This window comes from Theropithecus gelada, chromosome 1, assembly GCF_003255815.1.
Source record: "Theropithecus gelada isolate Dixy chromosome 1, Tgel_1.0, whole genome shotgun sequence".
NCBI classification, from domain to species: domain Eukaryota; kingdom Metazoa; phylum Chordata; class Mammalia; order Primates; family Cercopithecidae; genus Theropithecus; species Theropithecus gelada.
In genome coordinates, this window is record NC_037668.1 from 182,801,697 (window position 1) to 182,820,424 (window position 18,728).

General features: G+C 45.6%; 1 protein-coding gene across 1 annotated transcript in view; it reads right to left on the reverse strand.

Annotated features, from left to right (window-relative positions):
• The window catches only part of LAMC2 (laminin subunit gamma 2), a 59,173-nt gene that overhangs the window by 13,509 nt on the left and 26,936 nt on the right, over positions 1-18,728 (reverse strand). Inside the window, exons 3-12 of the mRNA XM_025405637.1 lie at positions 15,322-15,457; positions 12,468-12,566; positions 9,992-10,128; positions 9,072-9,194; positions 7,962-8,151; positions 5,663-5,775; positions 4,467-4,685; positions 3,713-3,895; positions 2,791-3,036; positions 287-429 (exon numbers count right to left, since the gene is read on the reverse strand). Of these exons, the coding sequence (XP_025261422.1) occupies positions 287-429; positions 2,791-3,036; positions 3,713-3,895; positions 4,467-4,685; positions 5,663-5,775; positions 7,962-8,151; positions 9,072-9,194; positions 9,992-10,128; positions 12,468-12,566; positions 15,322-15,457 (1,589 nt within the window). The remainder of the gene's footprint in view (positions 1-286; positions 430-2,790; positions 3,037-3,712; positions 3,896-4,466; positions 4,686-5,662; positions 5,776-7,961; positions 8,152-9,071; positions 9,195-9,991; positions 10,129-12,467; positions 12,567-15,321; positions 15,458-18,728) is intronic.

The window sequence follows — 18,728 nt, forward strand, 5'->3', positions numbered from 1 at the left end:
TGAGGTCAGAATACTTTTCCATTCAACTCAACTAAGTTATCATTAGTGCCAAATGAAACAGTATCTGCAAAAGAGGTTTTGAAAATGGTATATATAAGAACATAAACCTGAAGTATTATCACTATACAGAATTTTTTTAATACAGCAATTTTTAAAGAAAGAAATAGTAATCACACTCCCATCCTCAGGAGACTAGGAGGGTCCTAGATCTGTGACAGAACCACCCAGTGGACACTTAAGGATTTGATTCTGTGGGGTTAGGGGTGGTAAAGAGAAGAACGCATACCTGAATCTTCACTTGATTATAGCAAGCTGGACAGCTGAATGCTCCGTGCTCACAGCTGGGGCCACCGAATCCTGGCTTACAAACACAGGTGCCATCACTTCGACATTCTACAGGCTCTGAGCCCATGGGGTTACAGTTGCAAGCTAGAGACAAAAGACAGACAAATGGAGCATTCACATCAAACTAGTCTAGAAACTGGAGGTAGAGCAAAGATACAAGGAAGGAGATCAAGCCTCCAGCAGCAGAGAATCCTTCTACGCCTCCATGCACCTTCTTAATACAGATAGGTCTTAGGAATCACGCGGCAGGTTTGCCTGGTGTGTGTGCCTGCGGGGAGATTATAGCCTTTCTGGCAGTGCTCATTTTCCTCCCCCTGTTAAACTAAAAGCCTGTTAGATATTCTGCAGGCACTCTGGCTTTGCTTTCAAGGTGAATAACATTTCTTCTGGGCCCATTACATGCCAGATGTAGACATCCCCCTCTATTTTGCAGATGAGGAATGTGAGCTCAGGAAGTTGAGTAATTTGCCTGACGTTACATGGCAAGTAAATGGCAAGTGACAATGAGAGCTCAGGAAGGGCCAATGTTCTTTCCTCTGTTCTGCGGCCTCTGGTGTAGGAAATACAGTTAAGAAAGTAATACCTTTATTCATCCAATCAAATTGATTAAGCCAGGTTCTGTTATAGGAGTTAAGGATATGATAGTGGGTGAGACACTTTGATGATTACAGTGATTCTCTGGGTGACAGTGATTCTCTGGGTTGTTCTATCTTCAGTGCGCACAAAACGCTGATTACATATCTACGTGTGTTGTCATTATTTGCATACATATTTGTATATCTTCCTTATTATCATAAAACTCTTCGAGAGTTGGGATGACTTATTCACCATTATAGCCTCAGTATCTAGGTCCACACTGGGTACATGGTATGCGCTTGATAAAGGATAGTTGAGTGAAGAAATGTGTGGTATAAAGCCCGTGAAATTTCTGTTAGTAACCTAGAATTACAGCTACAATTAAAGACAGAATATAGTTAGAATATATAACTAGAATTATAGTGTGTATAGGGAGCTTTCTTTTATCCACCACTTTGAGTTAAATATTAATCATACATATGAGGAAACTGAGGCTCAGAGGGAGTAATTGGCATAATTAGCACAATATAATAGGTATGTTACAAAACTGGACTTGAACTCAGTCCTGCTGGTGTCACATGGGCTTTTCCTCTCATGAGGTGCTTTCTAGCACATCACAGCCAACCCAGAGATTGGGGTCTGGGCTGGTCTGGTCCAGAATTCCCCAAGGGATTTGTACCACTAAGTAGAAGCCTCAGGTTGCAGAGGTCCTCAAGCACTTCAAAGTGGAGACTCTTGTGTGAGTGGGAGGCTGTGAGCTCCATGCAAACCTCCGGGTCTTCATGAGGAACCAAGAGTCTTCTAACCTGGTTGTCCAGAGTGGCTCTGGACTTTTTGTTGTTGTTGTTGTTTTTTGAGACAGACTCTTGTGCTGTTGCCCAGGCTGGAGTACAGTGACACGATCTCGGCTCACTACAACCTCTGCCTCCCGGGTTCAAGAGATTCTTGTGCCTCAGCCTCCTGAGTAGCTGGGATTCCAGGCACCCACCACCACATCCAGCTAATATTTGTATTTTTAGTAGAGATGGGGTTTCACCATGTTAGCCAGGCTGCTCTTGAACTCGCAACCTCAGGTGATCCACTCGCCTCGGCCTCCCAAAGTGCTGGGACTACAGGCTTGAGCCACTATGCCTGGCCCCATTCTGGACTTTATAAACAAAGTTAGGGTGAACAAAATCCTGAGTTCTGGGCACCAAGGTCAGCCTGGGACTGAGGGGTGAGTCTGTGGGGCAGGCCAGCTCCTCTAGAACTGAACTTGCCTCTAGAATATAAGATGTACAAAGATTTGAAAGCAGAGCTGGGCAAGAGGACCAGTCTGCACATTCATGCTTTGATGTGCAGCAGGCCTCAGGAATGCTCCACTACAGCTGCTACTTTGAAGCTGTCTTGTTAGGAGAACTTTCGACTCTTACCTTTCTATACATCAATTATGCTGACTTCTGAGAGAGTCTCTTAAACTACTTTACAGCCCACTCCCCTTCCCACTTGAGTTTGCTCAGGCTTACTCTCGAGTCACTTATTACTCTCCTACAACAGGTTTGGCGGCCACTTCCCTGCCTCGCTGCTTGGGATTGGGCATAGGATATGGCCCCGTGTTATCTCCCCTTCTGCGTAGGAATGTAAACCTGACCCTTTTCACTTCTCCCACCCAGCTTTAACCTAGCTCTGTCTTCCAGACCTGGCTACAGGGGAAACCTGTCTTAAGGCCTTTGACAGATGAAGAAAGGCCCAAGGTGCTCGCGGGTCAATTTGGTCAGAGAACCAAAGTAACATCGCAATATGAACTGCCATTGCCCCTGCTTAGATGGCAAGCAAGCGCATATGTACACAGGCACACACAGACACAGCCTGCCTGGGGTGGAGTCCTACCTCGACACTTTTCTGCTGGATTGGGAGCCAACGGGTCCCCGAAGTAGCCTGCTTTGCACTGGTCACAGTAGATGCCGGCTGTGTTGTGGATACACTTCAGACACCTGCCTGTCAGCCGGTCACAGTTCCCAGAGGCACTGGGGTCCACATTGTTGTTGCATTGACAGGGCTGACAAGGCCTCACTGGGCCATGTTCACCAAAGGGGTCCCCAAAGTAGCCATCAGCACAGAGCTCACAGCGGGCACCTGGGAAGGAACAAATGACCAAGCCTAGGTCGACATCCATCAGGAGGAAGACCAGATGCAGAGACCTAAAGTTGCAAGTCACCCTCTAGAAGAACCAGAGAAATGTGCTTCTCCAGGGACCCCCGAACAAAGCCCTCAGGAGCAGGCGTGCAAGGCAGGGCTGGCCCTCTCACTCCATGCCCACCGCAGGTTGCAGAACACAGCAGCGCCACTAGGAGGCTTAACTAGCTGGCTGGGGAAAAGCAGGCAGCTCCACAGAAGTAGTAAGGTTTTGAGCAATACCCCCAAAACGGCTGCTGAAGAATCCATTCTTCTTTCAGACTGACCAGCAGAAGGATGTGACATTTAAGAGGTCACTAAGTTTTCCCTCTTTATCTCAGTTCATTAAGAAACAAACCATGTGCTTGGTCTGAAAATGTCATCTTCTAATGACAAACCTCTCAAAACAGCTTCAGGTGTTTTCCCCCATAATTGCACTCTGCTCTTGCTTAATCCACTTTACCTCTTGGGCATCGCAATATCTTATCTTTAAGACATTATCTTTAGAGTGAGCACATTTAGGTGAACCCGAAGTCATTACAATTTCCTAGAAATTCCTCAGAATAGAAGCTATTTGCACACATTCATGGCATCAGGACAGGAGGAGGCAGGTAGTGGAGCAGACCCGTGGCCTTACCGGTGACCCCGGGAGGGCAGTTATTGCACACCACCTCCTCTGTCTCCGGCATCACTGAGCAGCTGAACCCGTTATGACAGGGACAGGGCTTGCAGCTGCGGGGGTCGTGCGGATCGTTGTAGAAACCAATTGGGCAGTCAGCACACTCAATGTCAGGATTCTCATCCCCTGAATAACAGTCTCCTGGGAGTAGGTGAAGAGTGGAGGGGCAGAGAAGTGAGCAGGGTCAGACAATACATTTCCTTCAACATGGGTCAGAGCGGAGAATGTCAAAGTGCCTGAGCACTGGCATTCACCCTTGCCACAGACCCAAATCTACACACGACCAAGGCCCTGAATCTCACCCTCGCTCCCCTATCCAAAGTAGACACCCACTTCTTTTACTATCCATAACTTAACACTGTTCCCCATGTTCTCTGTGGCCTGACACCACTTGTCTGCACATTCATTTAGACCCGGACTTGTCTTTGATCTCCCCACACAATTCTTGCAACTCGACACCAACTCCCCTACTCAGCACTGAACCATGACGACCATTTCCTGTAACCTGGCACCTTTCTCACAACCTTGTGGCATTTCCACAATGAATAGGATTGAGTGTAATAAGGCACCATGGCCATCTTCCCTGACTCCAGCTCAGCTCTCCTTAATCCTTTCCCACCTCTGATGTGAGTTCAGCCACGGTCTTTCTTACGCAGCTCTCTCTCCTCCACACAACACCCCAGCCACCTGGTCCAGGTGTCATTTCACTCACCTGTGTCTGGATCACAGGCCCCTCCCCCTTGACAGTTACAAGGAATACAGGTGCCAAAAGGCCCCAGTTTCGCTGAATCTCTCTTGTAGCCAGAAGCACAATCCTGGCAGAATTGCCCCTTGTACCCAACAGGACATATACACTGTTCAACCCAGGGTGCCGGGGCTCCAGAGACGGGTCGGGCTGAAATCAGGGTCACATTGTCAATGTACCCAGTACCTGCAATTGAGAGAACAGTTTAGAAGTTGCAAGTGGTACAGTGTGAAGATCTCAAGTCAGATCTTTCTTGGGATTTTATTTTTCTTAACTCCCTAACAAAGACAGGTGGTGTTCATACATCATGCCATGTAGAGAGGTATAGCAGTCCCCCACTGTGACTGAGCACACAGGCTCTGGGGTCAGAAAACCCAGGGCTTAAACTCTGACTCCACCCTCACTAGCTGTGTAAATTGGGCAAGTCACTTAGCCTCTCTATGACTGTGTTTCCTCAACTATAGACAAGAAGTAACAGTGGTATTTATCTCCTGTGTCTGTTGTGAAAATTAAATTAGATAATGCATGTATTATAATCTACCTGGCATATAGTAAGAGTCAATACATTGTTACACGTTTCTGCTCCCAACTTTATTTGCTGCATCAGTGACATGGAAATGGTGCATGCTAGCCACGCTTCCTTTTTATGTGAGTGAGTGCAGAAAAGCTTAAGGAACTCTTGTTAAATAATTCCAGTTGGGATTAGGAAGACCCAACATGTGAAATTCAAAAAAAAAAACAAAGGAATTAATAGAATACATGATGACTCAAACAGGGTAGCATACAGTATAATCTCAAAAGGAAAAGCTGCTCAAGGAACAAATAAGACTGTGTTGTAGGTACCATTTCCTAGCTAAGGAAATGTGTCCATTTATTGTAGATTATCTTTCTCAGATAATCAGCTTTAATAAAAATTAAGTGGTCCTTTTAGCAAGGTAGTGTCATTCACCCTTCACTGGTGCTGGGTGCTGACGTCTTTTTAGAGAAACATTTCTTCTAAAAAAAGTTTCTAGAATATAAAAATTCAGATCGAATCAATTATTCTAGGTCAGAATCATCAAATAACTTACCTACTTGTTTGGAGACTGCCACCACCTTAGAGAGCTGAATCAAATTAAACTAAAACCTAAGAAGAGAGAAATTAATTTCTCTTAGCCACTTACTGTATTCTCCATATGTAGCTCGGATGCGGAGGGCTGTGAGATTCCGCAGTAACCTTCGATATTCAAAGTAACTCAGCTGGGGGCTCCAATTACTGCTTGGATGCTCATTTAACCTGCATAATTTAAAATCAAAAGCTTTAAAAATCCGATTCTTACCACATACCTACCTGTTATAAACTATGCCTGAGGATATGGGAACAGCTAAGCCCCTTCCCAGTCCTGCTTAGAAGGGGGCACAGGACTGAGAGACGCCTTTTCATAGGCATGTACTTGGACCTTCCTCGCTCCATGGGGAGGGCAAACCCCAGAGAAAGTGATGGAGGGCATCCCAGTGTGGGAAGTCCAGATCCAGGGGTGACGTCACCTGAAACCATGTTGATCCCAAGTCCTCAGACACCACTTTCTATTCCTGGCCACCCATAAGCTAGTATTAGGAATATCTCCACGTTCCAGAAGTTCTGATTCTTAAGAGCAACCATTCATCTTTCTTAAAAAAAATCATTTCTTTGTTATCTGAGCACATTTTACTTACTTTTTTCAAAAACCAGTTTCCACTTTTACATTGTCCACATTTAATACTTTTTAATTTGGCATCGTAGTGGCTCACTGTAACATATCACCAGCCCCTGTGCTGCTCTTCTAAACTTTGTTTTGTTTTTTACTGAAGTATCTCATACAGGAACAACCCTACCCACCTTCATTTCATTCACTGATTTGTTAAACAAAAGTTGACTGTGCACTTGGTTTGGGCTAGAAGCTCTGTCAGGCTGGAGGACACAGACAACAGGGAGAGGTGATCACCATCCAGCCAGGGGAGTCGGGTGGGTAGACACACAGTTATAATAAGATGCCATGAATGCTATAACAAATGCATGCACAGAGTGCCATGGAAACACAAAGTGACTGTAACTTTACCTGGGATTCTGAGAAGGCTAATACAAAGGAAGAACATGGAAGCTGAATCTCAAAGAGTAAGTTCACCAAGCCTGGAAGGTGGGAATGGGCATTCCAGGCAGGAGAGCTTTGCCATTACCTCTGCCCTGGGTTAGGCCCCTAACTGCTCTCCATTGAGCCACTGTGAATGTGTTCTGATGGTCCAGTTAAGGGCCCTACCCAAACTATCACCCATATGGTGCCTGTGTTTGCACCTAGCCTTCACACCTGACGATCACACTTGACTTAACAATCTCTCAATGGCTCTGCATCGTCTTTCCAGCATGGACAAGATCTATGCTCCTTGACGTGACATACAAGGCCCAACATGATGGGTCCTTTTCCAACCTTTGCAAACATTATCTACCCATCTTCCCTATGCATGCTGTATTCCAGCCATAAATATTGCTTGCCAGTTCTCCCCTATATTATGCCTTTCTGCATCCCCACATATATTCACAGAGAAGGGTTGCTCTTCTCTGACTTTTGTCCCTGGAAAAGCCCTGTGGACCTTTCCATTATTGGCCCACACATTGCCGCTTCCTGAAGGTTTCCCTGACTCTTCCAGGCAGAATCAGGCACTTTCCAAGACCCCATGAACATGCACCACCCCTAAAGCAATTACCCTACTGTATTATGCTTGCTTTTTGACATGTTATACATTGTACTAGACCATGAGCTCTTGGAAGGCAAAGGCCATGTTCCATCTTTATTTCCCAGCCTCCAGTGCAGTACTGAGTACTTAGTAGGCACAGCTCCCTTCCCCAGCCTCTCTGCAAACACCATGCAGAACTCCTATTCTATAGGATACCATGCAATCCCTGTAGACACACACAAAAACATCCATAAAGTCACTCCCACCTCTTTCTCCTACCTCACTTCTCACTGCACTCCTCTCGCCAACTTAATGCTCCACTCATGCTCAACCATTTGGCATTTTCTAAATGCAAAAACCTTCTTCAAGCATTGCATTTCCTCTGCCTTGTTAACCTTTCATCCCTTTTCTTTCCTTAGAGGGCTGCCTTTCACATTTGTCATGTGGTCCTGGGAAGCTTTCCTTCATCATGCCAGTGTGGTTCAGTCATGCCTCCTGTATGTGCTCAGAACTTCTGTATCTACCTTGTCTATTTCTGTCCCTTGACAAACTGCACTGTAATTATCTATTCATTTTTCTCTCCCGTTAGCCTGTCAGCTGCTTGAAGGAAGGAATAATGTCCTTTCTGAGCACATAGCAACCTTCATGGTACGTAAAAGGTGCTCAGAAAGGCTTGTTGAACAAATGAATGATGATTGAATGAATAAAGAATGGACTCAAACTTCAATCACAGTTTGCTCTAATTGACCTACTTGTGGTCTCTCTTTTTACCTGAGTGTGTAAGTCTTGGTGAGCCCACAAGGCAGTGTCTTGCCAAGTGGCATCAAGGGAGCTGTGATCCGTAGACCAGCACCTTCCAGGATCACATCGTGGGCAGATGGGTGTCTGCCTCCTCTGTCCACACGGTAGTCAAAGGACAGGCTTTGCCCATAGCTCACCTGTTGATTCCCAAGAAATTTGGCTGTGAAACAGAGTTTTAAAAGATTGAGATCAGTTGTGAAACTGGAGAGGCAAACAAATGCAAGTTTGCACTGGTGTTGGCAATTTTTGTTGAAGTCGTGTGTCATGCTGCCCCAAAACTCCTTGCTAGGAGAGTCAGGACCTGGTACTGGACATAGCTATGACACTTTGGGCTATGAAGGAGGGTTAGTTATTAAAATGATAAGAGGGCCTTGTTATAAGACAATTCCATCTATTAGATGATTCATGATGTGGCCCTTATGACAGACTGTTTTGTAAAAATCCTAGGCCTATCAGCATAGCACGACTTGTTACATAATGCTTTAGTTGACAGAATGCCTTCATAAATATCATCACATTTGCTGACAATAATTCTGGGAGGCAGACATTAGTATTCTCATTTAACAGTAGGGAAAACTTAAGTTCAGCGAAGTTAAGAGAACAACTTGCCCAAGAATCACATATGTGCTAAGGAAATGAACTGGGGTCAGAATTCTAGCCAGTGCTTTTCCACCAAGGCACATACCACTGACTGATTTTTTTTTTTTTTTTTTTTTTTTTACTTACAAGTATTTGAAGTTTTAAGAAATGCTTTGTTTTTGCTTTCCACCTGCTTCTCAATAGATCCATAGGTTTGGCCACAGTCCTTGATTTCTTGCCTTGGTGGTAAACATAGAAACTTCTCATTTGATTAAAGGAGGCAGCTCAACCAGGGTCTGACCTCTGGGACACCCCATTCTACTCTGTTGGGGCCATTTATTAGTGACTCTCAAATCAGGCTTAACCCTCAACTCTCTTCTGGAGATGCTGCTACCCTGAATGCAAAGTGATATGGTTTCCACAATTTCTAACTCAATTTCTCTATCCTGACTTCCTAGTCCTATAAGCTGGCTTCCATAGGAGAAATCATTCCCCACATACCAGGAGCCACAAAATAGACAGGGTCTGGTCGTCGGGCTGAGCTAAACACATCTTGATGGCGCTGTGACCATTGGAGCTTTGCAGGAGACCCATTTCGTTGGACAGCCTTCCAGCCATCAACATCTGGAACATAAACAAAATCAGTCTGCATTGGAAAAGCCCTCCTCATCTATTAAGTTAAACAAGGAAAGATTTGCTTGCCAACAAGTCCTAGTGGTGAGTAGCAAGTGGGGTTTTCTCAATATTTCCACATTTGTAAATGGTCCTTAAAATTATCCATGTACCTCTCTATGTGGGTCTCTACTTCACCTGCTCCCGCCCCGCAGCTGCTAGGATTTCTCATCTTTGAGTCTGACTCTTGCGATAAGATAGCAGGTTTTCTTCTGCCTGTAATTTCCATTTTTTATATTTATATAAACAGGCTCTGGCCTTAATGAAGTGAGAGGGTCCAGGCTTTTCAAAGGGAAACTCAGACTTAGTGTTGAAATAATATCAATTTCCAATATTTTTATAGTGCTCTGTAGCTTGGGAACTAATTTCACATAAATTAGCTCATTTATTATATGTGAAAACAGCATTATTAGTGAATGTGAATTCCAGGAAGACTCTTATACACTCTCCAAACCAAATGAATGATTCCTTTGTGGTTTTGAAATAGATGGGGATGGAAAATTCAGGGAAATAAAAATCTAATCTCTTTTGTAGTTATTCTTTTGAGTTATACGAGTGAACTATTTTCAGCCTATGACTTTTTCAAGACATCAGAGTATGCCTGAGTGCCCTGACAAAATAATGTACATTAAATACTATAAGAGAATTGCTAAAGAGAATCCATCCTGTGAATACGGAGGTGGTTGTCTGTAAGTACAAAGCCCTATACAACATTCAAAAACTAAAACCTAGAAAATGGAAGGCTTTACCTTGATTAAAGGTAGAGGTGATCTTATGGATACTGTAGTCTGCAGAGCTGCGGCAGCTGGCTGAATGCCCATAGCAGAAACACTGGGTGCAGCCCTCAGGGTTCCCCCTATCCAGATTATAGTAACCTGATCGACACCTGCAGTAGCATTGTAGAAATCAGGATATTATAGGTTATTTTTTATTCTGTAGAGAGAATATGATGAATGAGTCATCCTCTCTCTACCTTCTCTTCCACTTGGCCCTATTAATTTTCAGAGGAGGGAAATACCAGATTTCACATACTACCCCACCCCCAGACTGCCAGATGGACAATCACGACCCCCTAAATGAGAGAGCATAGGGAACATTCACTTTCTGTTCCTTTGTAGAACAGAGCCACGTTTGTCTTGGTGGTCTGGCATCTGAGTAGTTGGCCAATCCTTGGTAGGAAATTGAGTGGTGGTCAGATGAGCAGAATGGTGTGGGCAGGGCTATGCAAAGCTGCCCTGTTTTGGAGCTACTGTTTAATGGGGACAAAGACTGGGAAGTGGGGACCAGGGAAGGTAAGGCTCCTGCCTCAGCATTACTCAGCTGTATTGAACCCCCCCCCCAAGACCACTTGGGTGTTGATCCCCATCTCTGACTCTTGCACCTGGGCTCTGGCTCACTAGGGAAAAGTGCAGGTGAGGATATGACAAAGAAAAAGGATGGCTAAGACACTCTCCAAAAGCCAGGTGTAGGCTTGCATTCCACCTCCGCTCCCAACTCAAGCCCTCCAGTGGCTTCTGTGAGGACCATGGCTGCCAGGCGAGTCTTCGATGCTGGAGTCACAGAGAAGAGGGCAGGGGAAGCTGGGGAGGACTTGTTTATCCTCTGCTCAAGTTAACTACATCCTTCCACATGAAATAATGTGAAACAATGATAGTTTCAATGATCATTTATTTAGCACTTATGTTGTGCCAGGCACCTTGAGTGTACTCTCTCATTTAACCTCCCTCCAACTCTATGAGGAATTGCTATTTCTAGTTTTCTTAGATGAGGAGACTAAGGCCAAGAGGTTAAGAAACTCTTGACATATAGCAGGTAAGTGGCTGAGGCAAGATTGAAAATCATGTACATCTGCCTCCAAATCATGTAGTGTAAAAGCTACTGCACCACATGTTGGGGGGAATGTTCTGAGTACAGTATCACAGAAAAGCAGGGTAGCTGTGAAGGGCAGGTGCTTCAGAGGACAGTTGTAACTAAACTCGCTTTGTTTTTTCTCTAAGAGCAAGAGTTAAAAGAATTATTATGATTTCTATGGAGAAGAAACCTGCCGATTAAAAGAGCTTGAAAAAACAAGGAAGGATAGGAGAGGAGCAATGGGGAGGGAAGAAAAAAGAAAAGAAAGGAAGGGAATTAGACAAAACTAAACGATTTTGTTTAGGAACGCACTGGGGTAATAAATTATGAAGCAAAGAAAGAAAGTGATTACCATAAAAGTCAAAATAGAGGTCACTTCTAGGGAGGGGGAGAGCATTGTCACTGGGACGCAGTTTTAGCAGAGGTCTATTTCTTATCATTGGTGGTGATAACATTTATTTTATGTGGCATTCTATTTCTGTCTTTTATTTTGAAATTAAAAAGGCTTTCGACGAGTGACTTCCCTTTTAACACTTAAACTTTATTTCCCTGCCTTCACCTCAGCAGCCAGGAACCCCTGAAAACACAAGTTAGGAGTGTATTTGGCATTTCCTCTGTGCAGGTATAAGTGATTGGCAGAGTGCCAAAGAACTGCTTTCTTACTTTTAAGGAAATGAGGAGGAAGCCTTGCTTCTGACACCAGCCTCACAGCCCTCTGCTCAACAACCTCTGGGAGGGAAGAGTTTAAAGCCTGAGCACAGTTGTACTTAAGGCACATCCTGCACCGGCAGCTTGGGGGATGGTGCCTCACTGCTCCACCTCCTCCAGTGTGACTTGGCCCAAGGGGCTCTTACTTCGCCCTCACAGCCCCACGCCCATACGTGTGTGTGCATGTAACTGCCATCCTATCCCCAGGGCAGTGCCTTTTTTGTACACGATGGTTATATATGGCCATATGCTGTGATAGGCCCTCTTACAAGAATTTTCACAGCATGTTTAATTGGGCCAGGCCTTTCCTGCAACCAGCCTGAGTCCCAGGATCTCACTATGGATTACTGCCTCATACAGAGCACCTGGAATTAGGAGCCAGCTGGTGGGGCGAATCTCTGGGGCCCTGTGCCTCTCCCACAGTCAAAACAAAGAGAAGGGGCCCAGAGCAGAGTATGGAGTCCAGTGAGATTTGGGTGCTCAGTGGTTTTTTAGTTTAGTTTAGTTTTGTTTTGTTTTTTAAAAGCTTAGTTTTTGAGGGCAGAGCAGGAAGAAAGTCATCAACATTTGTCAAGTATCCCTTTTCCATAATTACACTCAGACGATTAATCCCTTAGTTGGCAAGGGGCTCTCTCTGCTGTTTGTAGGGCCACAGTTCACACAGACCTATCACAGCGTTCTCCAGTGACAGCTGGCTTGCAGACACAGCGGCCCGCGTCACATGGCCCTGCGATGCCAGCTGGGTCACAGTCACACTTGGAGTCTCTGGGAAAGAAGAAAAGGAAAATTAGGGACATGCTTCCAAATGCTTCACAAGTAGCACATAAAAATCAACTGCTTATGAGCAAACATCACTAAGCTGGGCAAGTCCTTCTTCGATGAGGCTTCTCCTAGCCATCCTCACCTGTGCGGACCTCTCTCACATACCTGAGGACTCACTTGCCTCCACCAGTGCTGCTCAGAGTGTACTTGGTGGGTGGCAGCTGGGCCGAGAACTGTCAGCCACTCCTAAAGAGAGCAGGGGTTTGTGCCAGAATGTAAACCAGGTTCATCACTCAACTGTTTAGTTTACTTTGGTTGACTGTTTGGCTCTGTTTACATTTTTTTTTTATTATCATTTGTTTCTCTATTGTTTAATTCAATGATGTCTGCTTTTTATCATGATTAATTCCATCTACCTGCTATTTTATTCCATTCAGTTCTTTCCGTTGGTAATTCCTCAAACGAGATGTAATTCGTATGCCATGCAATTCACCCATTTAAAATGTACAATCCAATGGTTTTTAGCTGATTCTCAGAATTGTACAGCCATCACCATCAATATTAATTTTTAGAACATTTTGATCATTCTGGAAAGAAATCCTGTGTCCTTTAGCAGTTGTGTCCCCTACCCTGCCACATCTCCTCCCTCCAGTCCCACTTCCAGCCCTTGGCAGCCACCAGTCTACTTTCTGTCTTTCCAGACTTGCCTATTCTAGACATTTCCTATAAATGGAATTATACCATATGTGGTCTTTCATGACTGGCTTCTTTCACTTAGCATGATGCTTTTGAGGCTCATCCATGTCATAGCATGTGTCAGTACATAAATTCTTTTTGGTGACGGAATACATATATTCTTTTTGGTTACTGTTTTCACTTTTCAGCTATTATGAGTAATATTGCTATGACTGTGTGTGTACAAGCTTTTGTGCAGATATCTACTTGCAGATATCTACTTTCTCATTTCTCTTGGATGTATACCTAGGAGTGGAATTGCTGGGATTGCTGGGTTTAATGGACTTTTTTTTGTTTGTCTGTGGCAAGATTTTCTCAATGAAGGTATCAGGGCTTTCACTGAATTCTGGCACAATCTCCCTATCTCGTCCACCCCTGCTTCTGTCACCCACTTTGCACGCAGTCATGTGTTTTATCTCATTGCTCAAAAACTAAGTTTACTGTCTCTTCTCTACTGATCTGTTCCTCCTCTGCCTCCTGCCCAAACCTGGAGCACCCTTGACCCCTCCCTCTCCCTCACATTCCTCATCCAGTCACATGCCAAGTCTAGCAATGCTTATGGCTGGAATTTCTTTGCCAATCTTTATCTTTGAATTCTCATGGCCTCCTTCCTTCTTAGCTCCCTCTCTACTGCTTATCTGGACCATTTGACAAACACATATTCAGCATCTACTGGTTGCTCAGAACCAGGGATGCTAAGAGAAATAGGAACAGTCCCCATTCCACAGGAGTCCTGTGCCAGGGCAGCAGGCACAGGGACAGCTGCAGATGCACTGGACACCCTCGAGGTGCCTCTTCCCACTCCAGGCATGGGGACACAGAAGCAAACAAGACGGAGCCACAGGGGGCTTACATTTTAGTGGTAGAAATGGACAAACATGAATAGAAAATAAGATATGGAGTGAAACAGCAGAGTGAGAACACAGAGGGGTGGGACTGGTGCAGGAAGGCCTCTGTGAGGAGATAGTGGGGTGGGGATGGAGCAGGAGGCGCTGCACGGCTTTGGGGAAGGCAGAGCGCTCCAGGATGTGCCAAGGTCACATGCACTTGGCTCTTTGAAGAAGGGAAGGAAGGCTGGTGTGGCTTCCCTGCAGAGTGCAGGGAGCAGGGAGGGAAGCGGTGAGAAATCAAGCAGGCACCTAGGCTGAGGGTGGAGAGGGAGGAGGACCTTGAAGGACCTTGATAAGTTTTATCTCATTCTGAATTGGGTCAGGGAGGTGGAGCTAACAGAGGGTTATGTTTTAAAAGGGTTACAAAGGAGGAGTGGGGCAGGGGTGATCTCTGAAGACCATCTGAAAGGGTCAGGGAAAGCTGGACCAGAACAAATGCCAAGAGAGTATGAGAACTGGGGACCTTGACAACTGGGACAATGCAGTGTGGCTGAAGGGCAGTTTCTGTCCCAGCAAGGAGCCAGCAAAGTGGGCAATGGGACGCACCTCCTCTGTGAGAGCCTTGCTAGCCAGTGCCCAGTGCTTCACTGCCAAACCCCCACCAAGCCATCCCAACACTTGCCAGCTCTGCATCTCTGCAGATTGGTTATGTGATATTTAATGCATACTCACTCATCTTCCAAAAAAAATTTGAGCAGGGATACAGGACATTCCAAACTAAAGGGGATCAAGATTATGCAGAAAAGTTCTACCCAAATTCACTGGGGCCAAAATGAGTCCCAGGTTACTTGAAGGACTCGTTGCCTCCCTTCATCTAGAGGGAAGCTGTTGCCAGAGAGAAGGACATGGACTCTGGACCCAAAACCCTGAGCTTAAGCATTAGGTCCAGCCTCACCAGTAACATCAGGCAACTTAACCTCATATTGTTTAAGTTTCTTATCTTTGAAATGCATATAATGATAATCTCAACCTCTTAGGGGTATTGTGAGGATTAAAGTAGATAGCCCACATCATGTACTCTCAAAGCAGTGTTTGGCACAGGGTAGGGGCTCAGTAAACACAAGTGGTTGCTAAGATTTCTATAATTGTCATCACTGAGTTAGTGACAGCAATGGTGGGATGTAGATGCTCACAGCAGTCTCTGGTCTTGGGTGCACCCCGCATCCGTGAGCATGTGGAAGCCTGGCAGACATCGGTCGCATCTGGCTCCTGTCACGCCCGGTTTACAGCTGCACCGTCCGGAGTTGTCACATCGAGCACTAAGAGAACCTGAAACCCACAAGGTAGGGGAAAGGAAAGAAGAAGAGGAACTATTTAATGTATGCGGCATTGGAAGCAACTATCACCCTATGGGTGCTCCGTAAACACGAAGTAAGAAGCACCATCTGCTGCCTTTAACAGTCACTTCACATCGTCTGCGTGTTCTTCCACCCACCGGGGACGGTGCTGACAGCCGAGGATGTCTTCCTCAGGGAGAAGAATTAAATTACTCATAAAAGCATTTGTCTCTGTCTGTCTGCTCTGATTGTGACAGTAGGTAGCATATAGCTCACCGCTTTTTAAAAGAAGTCCATCAAATCTTTAAGATCTCAAGGAAAATTTGTGAATGAGCACATTGGCCTCCTAGAAGAGAGTTCATATCTGAAAGTGAGCAGCATTCTGTCTTATCCCTGGCAGGCAAAGCCATCTTTTAAGGGTCAGTGCTTATACGGTATGATTTTTATGAGCTTAAAAAGGGCTATTAACCAAAAATATCCACCTGCCAGGAGTGCTGGAGAGTATCCCCTGTGGTGCGCCCCCCGGCGGGATGCACGCTGTGTGCCTTTCCTAGGGGACTGTACTTGTCTTATGATTCCACTTTTTACAGATATGCTCCTAGTTGTAAATGGGTCCTCTCAGATTGAGTGTTCATGAAAAACTCAGGGCAACAAAATGTGTCACCGTGGGATGCCGCCAGGTCTCACCACCTGCCCTTCCACACTCACTCCCATTCCAGCCTCCACTTTCTCTCACCTGGGCCCTGCCTCACACTCTCCTCCCTGCCTCCATCCTTGCCTCTCCATACTCCACAGAGAAGTCAGGATGTTCTTTAAAAATGTAATTCAGATATTTAGGTCCTCCGGTGCCCCGCCTCCCCCAAGCAGAATAAGATGCCGACTCTGTATCATGGCCTGCAAGACCGTACCTCTCTTACCTCATCTCCTACCCTCCTTCACTAGGTTCCAGCGACCCAACTCTCTTGGTTGGGGCAAAGTGATAAGCAGCTTCCCTCAAGGTGTTTGCACTCGCTGCTCCCTCAGTCTGGAATGCTCTTTCCTCAAACTTCCCCTAGTTGGCACATCCTCAGCACTCAGGTCTTGATTCAATATTACTTTTCTGAAGAAATCTTCTCTGACTCCTGCATCTAAAATCCCATCCCACCCCTACCCCAGTCCTCAGCCCTACTTGACTTAGGATGATCTCACCTTATGTCACCTGCTGTATTCCCCCTGCTCAGCATTGTGCCTGACCCAAGGCAGGTGCCCAGAAATCTGTCCAACTAATGTGTGTATGCCAAGAAGGAGGGCTGGGCTGTTGTGGAAGGAGCTGAGAGAAAGCCAAAAGACGAGGTGGAAGGCTAGCTAGGTACACCTCAGCTACCTTATAATCCCCCTGCAGTTCAGTGGAATTGTAAAATAATCTGGGTATCTTTTTTTTTTTTTTTTTTTTTTTTTTGAGACGAAGTTTCGTTCCTGTTGGCAACTTCCAGCTCCCGGGTTCAAGTGATTTTCCTGCCTCAGCCTCCCAAGTAGCTCGGATTACAGGCATGCACCACCATGCCCAGCTAATTCTGTATTTTTAGTAGAGACGGGGGTTTCTCCCTGTTGGCCAGGCTGGTCTCGAACTCCCAACCTTAGGTGATCCACCTGCCTTGGCCTCCCAAAGTGCTGGGATTACAGGCATGAGCCACCGCACCTGGCCATAATCTGGATATCTTTTTTTTTTTCTTTTTTTGAGATGGAGTCTTGCTCTGTTGCCAGGCAGTGGTATGATCTCAGCTCATTGCAACCTCTGCCTCCCTGGCTCAAGCGATTCCCCTTCCTCAGTCTCCTGAGCAGCTGGGACTACAGGTGTGTGCCACCATGCCTGATTTGTATTTTAGTGGAGACGGGATTTCACCATGTTGGCCAGGCTGGTCTCGAACTCCTGACCTCATGATCCACCTGCCTCAGCCTCCCAAAGTGCTGGGATTATAGGCATGAGCCACTGCACCCGGCCTGTATCTTAAGTATCTGTAAGGATTAGGCTATCCATAGTCTATGGAGCCAAGGGAACATTGACCAGTCTCTACATGTTTGTTTTTTAAATCTATTGCCTTTCTGTGAACTTTTAATTCACTAGTAGAAGTCAAATCGATAAAGGTATCAGTTCTGTGTCTATATGAAGACTTTATGCAGCATGTGGAATGTGAAATAAATGAGTCACATTCACAGTTTGAGTCTATGAACATCTACATGTCAACTTTGCAAGGCTTGAAGGAGCGTTCAGTGATAATAGCGTAAATGACATTTTTTGAGCATCTCCTTAGATGTTGAGTTAGGCACTTTATATGTATTAGCTCACGCTATTTAGTAGTGAATTAAAAGTTCACAGCAGAATAACAGATCAATTTCTGCATAATAGGAACTCTCAAAGGTTTAGGCAGGCAGTGATAAGTTCAGACCTGCACTTAGAAAGAGAACTCACTCTAGAACAGTCTGCAGGATGGCTTGGGGAAGGCAAGATGAGCGTGTCTCCTCCCATGCCATGATGGCCTGGATTAGAGGGGTCTCGGTGAGAAGAGAAGGAGGAAAGCATTGTGAGAGCCACTGTGGATATAGAACAAACAGATTTAGATGACTCTTGGGTTAGGAATGACGAGGGAGAGAGGATCACATTGATGACACTCAGGTCCCCAGAGTGCATGCCTGACTGGACTGTGATGCTATTTACCAAACCAGGGAAGACAGGAGGAGGAGGACCAAGATCTCAGGCTGAATCATCAAGAGAAGTTAATGAGTTTAGTTTGGGATATATGAACTTGAGTTTCTAGGGGCATATAAAGGTGGAAATGCTCATCTGGAGCTCAGAGTCTAGAGATGAAGATCTAGGAGCCTTCAACACACAGGCTGAATAGGAAGCCATAGTAAATGTGAGATCAGTCCAGAAGTAGATGGAGAGAGGACAGGAAGTGGTAAGGACAGAGATAGAGCCCATCTATTAAGAGAGGATGGGCCGGGTGCGGTGGCTCACACCTGTAATCCCAGCACTTTGGGAGGCCGAGACGGGCGGATCATGAGGTCAGGAGATCGAGACCATCCTGGCTAACACGGTGAAAACCCGTCTCTACTAAAAAAAAATACAAAAAACTAGCCGGGCGAGGTGGCGGGTGCCTGTAGTCCCAGCTACTTGGGAGGCTGAGGTAGGAGAATGGTGTGAACCCGTGGAGGAGGTGGAGCTTGCAGTGAGCTGAGATCCGGCCACTGCACTCCAGACTGGGTGACAGAGTGAGACTCTGTCT